We start from the raw sequence: 13,205 nt of genomic DNA on the forward strand, positions 1-13,205 counted from the left end.
GATAAAAAAATATTCAGATAGTCAATTTAATAGTGGTGGGAAACTAGAAATCGATAGTAGGGATGGGAAGAGAAGGAAAAATAGTATCTGAACATGGACTGGGGGAAAGTAATTAAAGAGGAAGCAGCCTGGTAGAATTTTACACAGAGCATAATTTAATCATCCCACATACTTGGTTTAAGAATCATGAAAGAAGATTTAATACGTGGAAGAGACATGAAGACACTGGAAGGTTTCAGACTGATTAAATAATGGTAAGACAGAGATTTCGGAACCAGATTTTAAATTGTAAGACATTTCCAGAGGCAGATGTGGACTCTGACCGCAATGTATTGGTTATGAACTGTAGATACAAACTGAAGAAATTGCAAGAAAGTAAGAAATTTAAGAGATGGGATCTGGATAAGTGGAAGGAACTGTAGGTTGTTGAGAGTTTCAGAGGGGCATTAGGTAACAATTGACAAGAACAGGAGAAAGGAATACGGTAGAAGAAGAATGGGTAGCTTGGAGAGATGAAATAGTGAAAGCAGCAGAGGCTCAAATAGGGAAACAGACGGGGCTTAGTAAAAATATCCTTGCGTAACAAAAAATATATTCATTTTAGCTGATGAAAGGAGAAAATATAAAAATGCAACAAATGAAGCAGGCAAAAAGGAAAACAAATGTCTAAAAAATATTAACAGCAAGTGCAAAATGGCTAGCAGGAATGACTTGAGGAAAAAACTAAGAATTTAGAAGCATATATCATTAGAGGAAAAATAGCTACTACCTACAGGAAAATTAAAAAGGCCTTCGGAGGTACAAGAAGCAACTGTATGAATATCAAGCGCTCGATGGAACACCAGTCTTTAATAAAGAAGGGAAAGATGAAAGGAGCATATAGAGGGTTTATAAATGGAGATATACTGTAGGGCAATATTATAGAAATGGAAAGGAACGTAGATTAGATGAGATTAGATTTGCTTTCATTCCAATTGATCCATAGCGAGGAGGTCCTCCAGGATGTGGAACATGTCAGAAAAAAATAATATATGACAAATATTTACAACTGAAACAAATAAGCTAATGTACCTTCCACAGGTCCCAAGTGGAATGATCGACATTTTTTTAATGAACATAATATGAAAGAATCATTTCACAAACACTAATGCACAGAATTTAAAATAAAAAAGTTTTTTTATTAATGAGGTAATAAACATGTAATAGAACTACTACAATACTCATTTACAATGAACACATTACTGAACTGAAATGGTGCAGAGGTTATATTATATTATATATATATATATATATATATATATATATATATATATATGTATGTATGTATGTATGTATATATAAATCAGTTGGTCCTACTGAGAAATTCATCAATGGAGTAGAAGGAGTTGGCTGTCAATAAATCCTTTAGGCTTTTCTTAAACTGAATTTCATTGGTTGTTAAACTTTTTATGGCTGCTCGCAAGTTATTGAAAATGTGTGTTCCTGAATAATGCACACCTTTTTCTACAAGAGGAGTAAGTGACTTTAAATCCTTGTGAAGATTATTCTTATTTCTAGTATTGATTCCATGACTTGAGCTGTTGGTTTGAAAAAGTCATGTATTTTAAATGACAAATTTCATTAAGGAATAAATATATTGGGAAGCAGTAGTTAGTATCCCTAGTTCCCTAAGCAGGCTTCTGTAGGATGTTTTTGAGTTCACACCACATATATCTCTTGTTGCACGTTTTTGTGTCCTGAAAACTTTAGCTTGGCTTGATGAATTACCCCCAAAAATAATCCCATATGACATTATGAAATGAAAGTAAGCAAAGTATGCCAGCTTTTTCATTTTTATATCCCCTATGTCTGACAGAATTCGCATTGCAAATAGAGATTTGTTAAGACACTTCAGCAGTTCTGTGGTGTGGTCCTCCCAGTTGAATTTATTATCAAGCTGTAATCCCAAGAATTTAACACTGTCCACTTCTTCTATGTGCTTGTTATTGTATGTTAGGCATATACTCGTGGGACACCCCTTAAAAGTTCTGAAGTGCATGTAGTGTGTTTTTTCAAAGTTTAGTCACAAAGAATTGGCTAGGAACCAGTGATTAATGTCCACAAATATTTTATGAGCCGATCTTTCTAAGACTACACTTGATTTGCTATTTATTGCAATGTTTGTATCATCAGCAAACAAAACGAACTTGGCATCTGATAATGTTACTGATGAAAGGTCATTGATATACACAAGAAAAAGTAAGGGCCCTAAAATGGAAGCTTGTGGGACCCCACATGTAATTAGTTCCCAGTTGGATTATGCCTGATAGCTTAATACATGTCTTTTTCCTAATAACACCCCTTTGTTTCCTGATGAAGATGAGATGGGAGATATGATACTGCGAAAAAATTTGAAAGAGCGCTGAAAGACTAAATCGAAACAAGGCCCCGGAGTAGAGAACATTCCGTTAGAACTGCTGATAGACTTGGGAAAGACAGACATGACAAAACTCTTTCATCTGGTGAACAAGATACATGAGACAGGCGAAATATCCTCAAACTTCAAGAAGAATATAATAAACCCAATTCGAAAGAAATCATGTGCCAATAGATGTGAATATTAACGAATTATCAGTTTAATAAGTCAAGGTTGCAAAATAATTCTTACAGAAGAATGGAAAAACTTATAGAAGCCGCCCTTGGGCAAGACCAGTTTCGATTCGAGAAATGTAGGAACATGCGAGTCAATACTGACCCGACGACTTCTCTCATAAGACGGGTTAAGAAAAGTCAAACCTACGTTTACAGCATTTGTAGATTTAGAGAAAACTTTTGACAATGTTGATTGGAATAGTCTCTTTGAAATTCTGAGGGTTGCAGGAGTAAAATGCAAGGATCGAAAGGCTATTTACAACTTGTGCAGAAACCAGATGGCAGTTGTGAGAGTCGAGGGCTATGGAAGTGGTTGAGAAGGGAGTGCGACAAGGTTTCGCCAATCCTTATGGTATTCAATCTGTGCAATGAGCAAGCAATAAAGCAAACAAAAGAAAAATTTGGAGTAGGAATTAAAGTTCACGGAGAAGAAATATGAACTTTGAGGTTTGTTGATGACTGAATTAAATCAGTTAGTAGATGGGTTTTGCTATTTGCGCAGCAAAATAATTGATGATGTACACTGGCAACGGCAATAAAATCGTTTCTGAAGAAGAGAAAATTGCTAGCGTCGAGTATAGATTTAAGAGTCAGAAAGCCTTTTCTGAAAAAAATTGTATTGAGTGTAACCATATACGAAAGTGAAACATGGACGCCGGCTGCTGTGCCCGAGCGGTTCTAGGCGCTTCATTCCGGAACCGCGCTGCTGCTACAGTCACAGTTTCGAATCCTGCCTCCGGCATGGATGTGTGTGATGTACTTAGGTTAGTTAGGTTTAAGTAGTTCTAAGTCTAGGAGACTGATGACCTTAGATGTTAGGTCCCATAGCGCTTAGAACCATTTGAACTATTTGAAACATGGACGATAAACAGTTTCGACAAGAAGAAAATAGCAGCTTTTGAAATGTGGTGCTACAGAAGAATTCTAAAGATTACATGGCTAGATCACGTAACTAATCAGGACGTACTGAACCGACCTGGGGAACAAAGAAATTTGTGGCACAACCTGACTAGAAGAATGGAGCGGTTGGTAGGACCCATCTAAGACATCGAGGGGTCACTAATTTAGTACTGGAGGGGAGTGTGGGGATAAAAATCGTAGAGGAAGAGCAAGAGATGAATATAGTAAGCAGATTCAGAAGGATGTAGGCTGCAGCAGTTACTCGGAGATGAAGGGGGCTGCACAGGATAGAGAAGCATGGAGAGCTGCATCAAACCAGTCTTCGGGCTTATGACCACAACAACCTAATCCATTTGTAAAAGCTGGAGCGATAAATTACTGCGATCCCTATTTATGGTAATAGTTACATTTTTTTAGATTTCTTATATTTAGCTTGAACAAGAATTGTGGACTCTTTCTCTCTTCAGAGCCAATGACTGTAATGATTATGGTCAACATAAATGCCCTAAAAACGAAGACTTGACCCGATGGTTGCGCGCGCTAGCACGCCGTTTCCGGGGTTCGGGGAGGGGCACCTATGTGGCTTTATGTGGCTTTTAGGCGGCCTCCCACATTCGACTAGGTGAATACCAGGCTGGTACACATGTCTCGATTCAGTTGTATGGTACGCAAACGATTAAAAATCGTCCATAGGATAACACCAGACGCTGACAGTGGGGGTACACCAATTCCGGTAGAGGGGAGAGAGAAGAGGTGGCGACTGGAGGGGTAGGCCGTCACCCTCTGCCACTAACACTGCCAAATACCGAAGTTAATATGCTGACCCCGTGAGTACAGGGCAAAGCCCAGGAAAAGGATTGCAATCTTTTCAAGGAAGCACAAAATATTCATAATATCACATACTTCTAAAAGATCATTTGCTCCTCTATATTTTGCCAGACCTTTCCTGAAAGGCGAGCTATTGCAACATTAACGATTTAGGTTATTTTGAAATTCTGTTATTTCTGCGGTTAATCAGTATATCAATATATACGAATAAAAGGCAAGCGTGTGCATGTAAAGACACACTTTTCTCCATGACCACTCACTTTCACCCTCTCGCTGTTGTGGTGATGGTAGACAGCTCTTGCCCTCCTGCTATTAGGAAGGGAGTTACGTCGTGGTGGGTGGAAATGGGTGACTCTGGGTGGCAAATGTCGTTTTCTCACACTCGTGTTTATCTGTAGCGCCGAAAATAACATTATTATCAATAATTATTAATAACCATAACTATCAAAAACACCTATGAATAGAATTATATAGCTAAATTGGAAGGAACACACATAAAATGTTGTGGGAAAGGCTAACCAAAGACTGCGTTTTATTGGCAGGACACTTAGAAAATGTAACAGATCTACTAAGGAGACTGCCTTCACTACGCTTGTCCGTCCTCTTTTAGAACACTGCTGCGCGGTGTGGGATCCTTACCAGATAGGATTGACGGGGTACATCGAGAAAGTTCAAAGAAGGGCAGCACATTTTGTATTATTGCGATATAGGGGAGAGAATATTTAAATGATACAGGATTTGGGGTGGACATCATTAAAAGAAAGGCGTTTTTCGTTGCGACGGAATCTTCTCATGAAATTCCAATCACCAACTTTCTCCTCCGACCTACATAGGGAGAAATGATCCCCGTGATAGAATAAGGGATATCAAAGCTCGTACGGAAAGATATAGGTGTTCGTTCTTTCCGCGCGCTTTACGAGATTGGAATAATAGAGAATTGTGAAGGTGGTTCGATGAACCCTCTGCCTGGCACTCAAATGTGATTTGTAGAGTATTCATGTAGATGCAGATGTAGAAATATTTAAAAGTTACAGCTTAAATCTTTCACAATTTTTTAAATTCTTTTAGAATTTTCTAGAAAGTTCCAAAATTTAATCTCACAGAAAATTCTAAAATATTCAAAAAAATTAGATATCCATTCTCGAATATGCATAAGGCTAAATTCTCGAGAAATTTCTTCAATTTCCGGACTCGAATACACTTGAATGTTATACAATATCTAAACAGAATATACCAAATTTCGATCGGCGATATAAATCTCAGTTCAGCAGGTTTTCGTCGATCACATTTTAACAGCGATCAAGAGAAGATCAAAGAGAAAAATAACAGAAAGTAAAAAGTTAATATTAAAATAGTAAAGCTTTTCGAAAAAAAATATTTTGGATGTTCAAAAGCTAAAGTGTGTCGACAAAAGTGTTTACACAATCTTATGTGAATTCGCAAAGAAGAAAAGATGCATGTAGAAACAAAACAGAAGAAGAAATGGAAAGACGATTTATGAAAATTCTAGGAGTCCAACAAATACTGTAAGAAGGAGTTCAACAAATACTGTAATAGAAAGGCGAAGTGACGAACAAATAGTGAACATTAAGGAAGAGGTGCGAATTATACTAAGTTCACTTACAAACCGTGAACCAGTTAATCACCGTCAAATGCGAGATAAACGAGACAGAGCAAGAATGACCACTCTGCGTGAAAATCAATGATTTACGGTACATAGAAATTACCGTTATGAACTTCAGGCGTTCCGTTAAGATTCCATGAAAAAATACAATGAACATCCAAATTTCGTCATCGGAAAAATGGAAAAGACTTGCAAATACCGCTGCGCAAAATAAATTTAAAGGCGAAGCTCTAGACATGTGCTGTATCAGGGATATAGCGTTACAAGCACCACCAGCAGAACTGTTCAGTTATATGATCGGAATGGCACCAGATATGACTGATTATATGTGATTGTTTTTCACAGGGCTTCTTGTACGTCACGTGCTCATGAGTTGGATCACCTCAAATGTTGTTCATTTATAGCCTCAACAATAAAAGTACAAGTATAGTATATAAGCAAGTGTAAAAAAATGAAAATATAAACGTGTATTAATAAAAAATTACATTTCTTATTAAATCAAGTAACTTTTGGCTCTGAGCTGCTTTATTTAAATAATATTTTTTTGCATCGTTGATTAATTATTTTAGTATACACCACATAGATCATATGTTTAATGAAACATACATCGGTATATAAATGACAGGGAGAATGGTTTTCATGCCATCAATTGTGCTGTCTATTCTGACCTGCACAACACTATGTTTTGCAGCTAATAGGGCCTAATTGTAAAAAGAAAAAAAAATCTTAAGATGAAATATTGAAGTATACAATTTAGATTAGAAAATGTTTTTTAATTTTTAGTATTCTCATGTTTTTATCACACAGGCTGCTGGCTTAGGAACTATGGTTGGTCAACTAACATATGGAAAGCGACAATTTGAAGCTGTAGATGCAGAAATAAGGAAGATTGTTCCAACAATACATGCATCCATTGAAGGATTTGTTACCCTTATTGACAAGGACAGCCAGGCTTTTGACACCTACATGGTAATGTAAATGTGCCCATGCAGATATGCATGACACATTATTAAACAATGAATTTGAATACAACCAACATCAGTGTTCATGTCACTTATTGCATGTTATACGTAACACACTTTCCAATAGACACTAAACTCTCATGTAGAATCTATGTCATATTCTGCAACTATGACACAGTAGTTGCATACTTCGAGCAGCAAGGAAATTCTTAATTGCAGAAATTACATCATGTAACATCATAGGCTACTATTCTATTTTTCTTTAATGTAATTGGAGCGTAATTTAAAAGCAGCTTACTGTATTATATGGTGGCTGTTCTACAATTTATCAAAGCTATGGGACACAATCAGCAAAAAATAGTTTTATATTCTTCTAGTTAATATGTCAGAACAATAAATATTACACTCCTAATTTCATATAGTAATACTCTGCATATTTTGTAGGCTAATGTTTGGCATTATACGTAATCAATTTGTTACAGAGTAAAGTAAAATCTTTTCTTTGGTTATTTTCAAAGGCATTTGCACTTTATTTTGCTTTAAAGAGCTGTGTATTAGTTTTTAGCTAGATGTAGACCTGTAGTTAACTGTCACAATATACACCTCACCTTGAAAAAAGCTGTTTTTTCTCACTTACATTGGAAACATGTACAATCCTTTTACTGGTACCAGTAACTTAATATTTACTTGAATATGTTGATGCTTTTTAAAGAAAATTGTTACCAACAAATTTCCTGCTAGGTACAATGAAATAAAACTTTGCAGGGATGTTAATAATTTGCAGTATTGGATAAATTAGTTGCAAATATCTGTCTCTTAACATCACCAAAAAGTAAATGAATTGCCTATAATATTCATGTATATTGTGAAGACTTAGATTCTTTACACACATTAATAGAGAACATTTGTTTTCCAGGAGGCTTTAAAAATGCCTAAGAGAACGGAAGAGGAAGCTCAAGCAAGAACAGCAGCTATGCAAAAAGGGCTAATGAAAGCCATTGAAATTCCTCAGATATTAATACAAAATGCTAACAGCCTGTGGACTTCATTTGCGGACTTGGCTGAAGTTGGAAACTCTACGACAATATCAGACTTACAGGTGAACCTAAGACTTAAATTGTTAAGTTCAAGTATTTAAATGTTACTGATAAACTTCGTTGCTGCAGAATACGAGGGCGTCCTGAAAAGTAAAGTCTCTGAACTTTTTACGTGAAAACTCTTAAAGCTTTTTAAATAAAATAAACTTTATTAACATTCTACATCTTCATTCTTCAAATATACCTATTTATTTCACAACGTGGTCGTTCTGGCGACGAACACATTGCTCCCACCGAAAGACCAGTTTGTTGATTCCGTCATTGCAGAATGTTTGACTTTTTCGACGGAGCTACAACCTCACACGAGGTTGCATCGCTTCATCATTATGAAAGTGAAGTCCTCGAAGGTGTTCTTTAAGTTGTGGAAACAGACGAAAATCTGATGGAGCGTGACGGAATTGTATGGAAGGTGATCGATGACATTGGACCCAAGGCGTCGGAATGTTGCAGATGTCACAGTGTTCGAGTGTAGTCTGGCACTGTTATATAGAAGAAGAGGGTGCTCCGTGTGCAGACGAACTCTTCTGTGGTTAGAAACTTGATTACAGCTAGCTGTTCCTCACGCACCGACATAGTTACGTTACACACCGCCATGTTACACGCTAGAATTCTGAGCCCTCTAGCGACAGAGGGTTGCAACTTGCATCAGCGAAGAGCGAAAGTCGACGGAGTGATATGCACGACATGTAATACCTCAATCGATATAGAGCACAAAATAAAAAATTCGGAAGTATTACTCTTAAAATTCGGAAGTATTACTCTTCAGCACGCCCTAGCACCAGTAGTTATTGCTGTGCGTATTGTTGTACAAGACACTGAAGAGAAAATGTTGACGTGGGTCCTATTACTATATAAAAATAAATTAGTAGTAATTATCTTTCTTGTTGGGATTTTTGCCAAACAACTGACAACACGGACAGGAAAGGTTGTTTGTTTCGTGAGAAGTGGAGTGCCGCAGATACACTTAACAAAGGCCTGTATGAGATTTAGAGAACACATATTGCACCACAAGAACGAACTATCTTAATGCTTCGAAGACCATGACTCGAAAATTTAATTGCCGTGACTACTGGTGGATGACTTCCGCAGCATGTATGACCCTATGTTCCGAAGGCCAATTTTCACATTTTTACAGGAGTTACTGCAGTGAGAAACAGCGAAACTGTAGTAGGTGTTAAACAAAGCGTAGGACTAAAATAGATGTGAATGAAATGCATTCGGATGTCAGGATTATCGTAACAGAATAGTATCGACGGATCCCGTGCAAAGACCAAAGAAATTCTGGTCGTGTGTAAAGACTGTCAATGCCAGGAAAAGTTAGTTTCTAGACGCTCATGGACGAAACAGGAGCTGAAATGAGATGTAAAGCAAAAGCAGAAATGCTGGACGCCGTGTTCAAATGCTCCTTTACAAAAGAAAAATCAGGAATATTGGTCCTATTTAATTCTCGCAGCACATGCAAAAAGGAGTGATATGTAGCTAAAATCGCCAAAACTGAACGGAATCCCAGGACTCAATGGAATTTCCATTAGACTTATACAAAATCTCCTTTAGTCATAATATTCCGTAGATCCCTCGAACAAACAACCGTGTCCAGTAGCAGAACAAAACACAGGATAGCAGAAGTGATCCACATAACTACCGTCCAGTACGCTAGACACCCGTTTGTTGCAGAATCTTGAAACAAATTCTGAGCCGAAACATAATGAGGTGTTTCAAACAGAATGATCTTCTCGCGCCAACGAGCGTGGATTCCGAAAAATTCGATTATATGAATCCCAACCAGCACTTTTCTCATGTGGCATACTGAAAACGTTGGATCAAGTCAATCAAACAGATGCAGCATACCGCTATTTCCGAAAAGTATTTGACTTAATAACGCATCTACGCTTATTATCAACAATATGATCAAAGGGGGCAAAAAGACAGGGAGGACACAGCTTGTTATCCTGGATAGAGATTCAGCGAATGTGTAGAAGTGATCTTGCGGAACAATATGAATAGTTATCTCAAAATTTTAGCAGATGATGCAGCTATCTACAACGAAGTACTGTCTATAAAAAGGTGCAAATATATTCATTTGGATCTGGATAAGCTTTCAAAGTGGTACAAAGTTTGGCATCTTGCTTGAAATATTCACAAATGTAAAACTGTGCATGTCACAAAACGAAAAATAAAAATTAGTATTCCTTGAATACAATATTAGTAAGTTTCAGTTGGAACCTACCAACTTATAATCACCTGATTAACAGATTATGGAGATATGAAATGGAGCGCTTACATAGACTCAGTCGTAGATAAAGCAGAACGCAGTCAGTCTACAAAGGAGATTGATAAGGTAACACTCGTGCGACACATCCCAGAATAGTACTCAAATGCGTAGGACCCATACCAGACAGAACTAACGGGGGATATGGAACGTACATAAAAAAGAGCTGCACGAATGGTTAGAGGTTTGTTTGGACCATGGAAGAATGTCACGGAAATGCTGAGAAAACTGAAATGGCAGATTCTTGAAAACGGACGTAAACTATACCGAGAAAGGCTACTACCAAAATTCGAAGAACTGACTTTAAGGGATAAACACAGGAGTGTACTACAACCCCTACACATCGCTGCCGCCAGGATCGTGAGGATGAGAGTAATTACAGCGCGGACAGAGGCGTTTAAACAATCATTCACTCCGCGATCCGTACGTGAATGGAACTGGAAGAAGCCCTAATAACGGGTAGAGTTGGATGAAACCTCCGCCACGCACTTGTCACTGGCTTGGAGAATATGGGTGTAGGGAAACTATGTGCGTGCAGCCATTACAGTTTCCAGAGGGTTGCAGTATAGTGCAGAATTAGCCAAGATTACCTTGAGCGCCTAAGGTACCACATCTAAGTGCTGTGTGGAGCCAACAAGAGACATGTAACCTCTAGACACGAAACGGCACCATCTTTCATTAAAACATGCACTGATGATATATCCAGTATTTTGATTGTCTCTTCTCTTCTCACCATTTGACAGCTTCTCGCCAATCATGAAAAAGGGAGGGGGGGGGGGGGGGAGTCGGCCCCTTTGGCCGAACGCTTCTAGGTACTTCAATCCGGAACCGCGCGACTGCTACGGTCGCACGTTCGAATCCTGCCTCAGGCATAGATGTGTGTGATGTCCTTAATTAGGTTTAAGTAGTTCTAAGTTCAAGGGGACTGATGGCCTCAGATGTAAAGTCCCATAGTGCTCAGAGCTATTTGAACCATTTTGAAAAGGGGGAAATGTGAGGTCTCTGTGTATGATGTAATGACAGACCTCCCCTTTCTGCCACCTAAATATGGTATGCAAATTTGATTGTTTCGTATTTAATGATGTATTGATTAAATTACATGCATCTTTGCTGCTCTCATCCGATAAAATTGTCACTCCGCGGTATATCCCCCACTGGTAACAGTGCAACATGGGAAAATTTAAAGATAAGTTTTTGAACTTTTAACTATCCTTTCATTACAAAATCGAAGCACATCACTCTTTACTTGCTTTGTGTGACTCACATGAATATGAGCGTTGCTAACACTGTAATCGCAAATACCATCACTTTCCAGGTTATTACACATTGTTCTAGACATCTCTCTCTCTGCCTCTCTCTCTCTCTCTCTCTCTCTCTCTCTCTGATACCTACCCACCTCAAGTTAAATTCCTTTTCCTTTTATAAGTCTCTGTTATCGTCTAACTGATGTATACTGCTCTTTGAATCATCTAACCTAGTTAATCAGTACTGTATGTTGCTCTTTTAGCGAAAGAGTTACAAATGTTTTTATCGCAACAGGTTGGAGCGCAGTGCTTGAGAACAGCTATAATAGGAGCCAGCTATAACGTAACTATTAATCTGAAGAACATAGAGGACAAAAGCTTCAAAACGAAGACACTGGAATCTATCAAGTCTGCCATCTCTGAAGCAGAATTAGGCTGCCAGAAGGTTCTTGAAATCCTGCAGCGCAGACTGAATGAAGAGTAATTCACAAAAAATGTAAAGCATGCGGAATATTGATAACATTTTGTATTGTCTGTTTTTCATTACTGCTACCCAGTGTAGCTGCATGTACATGTAGAGACAATAAAACGTTTTCACATAACAAATATAACCTCATATCAGTCAGCCTCCTTCTTTGGTAAGAGTAACTACTCATTAAAAGATTTTATGGATTAAAGGTGTTTGCCAGTAATGAAAAATTACACACTTACTTACACAACATTTGTAAGGGCATAAATACTAGCAAGAATCTGAGTATTTCTATAATGTAATACATCTTTACGGGATAATGCTGAACTAGATGCAGTGTAGATAAAATTTAACGATACTGCTCGTATTAAGGAAACACGAGACTATATAATTCAAGCTAAGGAGTACAGACTCTCCTTTGTAGTTTTATTTTTATTTACCCCTGTGATCAATGCCTGTGGCCACATGAAGTATGGTACTTTTAAAGGTTTATTACATACGTTCCAATTACTTTTATTTCTAAAGCATCTTCAGTAGCCTGTAAGTAATGCAACACCTTTTTTCCTGAAAGCATATTGGTTTCATTCAGGATTCCAGTACACCATATTATTTCCCACTCTTTTGGCTACAGAACCCTATTTTTCAACATAAACTCCGTTCCATGCGACGGCCTTACGCCACGTTACAGGGAGGGCCTTTATGGCTCCATGCTACCACTCTGTTGGTCGATGTCGGAGCCAACGTCTTGCTGCATCAATAATCTCCCCATCATCCATGTAAGGCGCAAGCAACTCCGCACAGATGGTCCCTCGTTTCTCTTTATGGTCTTCTGTTAGGCAACGAAAAACCCAGCGGCCACACAGCTTTGAGTACACTAAGTGTTAACGTTACCACCAGAGGTGTCCAATTGAGCAGCGACGTGTTTGAACGTGATCCGTCATCCGCCTGAAATGAGAGTGTCCGCACGTTCCTACAGAACAGCTGTTTGTGGCCAGCCAGCACGCGCGAGATCGGACAGGTTTGCGCGACATTGTTGCGTGTCTCACAACGACTCACCGTGCTTTCGTTCACTGTCAGGTCTCCGTAGACATTCTGAAAGTGCCTATAAATATCTGCGATGCCCTGATTTTCTGCCAAAAGAGACTCAATGAAAGCTCTCTGCTGGGAACGCACCTCAGTTA

At 38.3% G+C, this 13,205-nt stretch overlaps 1 protein-coding gene across 1 annotated transcript in view; it reads left to right on the forward strand.

The window, feature by feature from the left end:
- LOC124613427 (formimidoyltransferase-cyclodeaminase-like) overlaps window positions 1-12,173 on the forward strand; it is a 116,127-nt gene extending 103,954 nt beyond the window's left edge. The window contains exons 8-10 of the mRNA XM_047142133.1: window positions 6,791-6,952; window positions 7,862-8,044; window positions 11,851-12,173. Coding sequence (XP_046998089.1) covers window positions 6,791-6,952; window positions 7,862-8,044; window positions 11,851-12,039 — 534 coding nt within the window. The 3' untranslated portion in view covers window positions 12,040-12,173. The remainder of the gene's footprint in view (window positions 1-6,790; window positions 6,953-7,861; window positions 8,045-11,850) is intronic.
- The last annotated feature ends 1,032 nt before the right edge of the window (window positions 12,174-13,205 follow it).

This window comes from Schistocerca americana, chromosome 1, assembly GCF_021461395.2.
Source record: "Schistocerca americana isolate TAMUIC-IGC-003095 chromosome 1, iqSchAmer2.1, whole genome shotgun sequence".
NCBI lineage: Eukaryota > Metazoa > Arthropoda > Insecta > Orthoptera > Acrididae > Schistocerca > Schistocerca americana.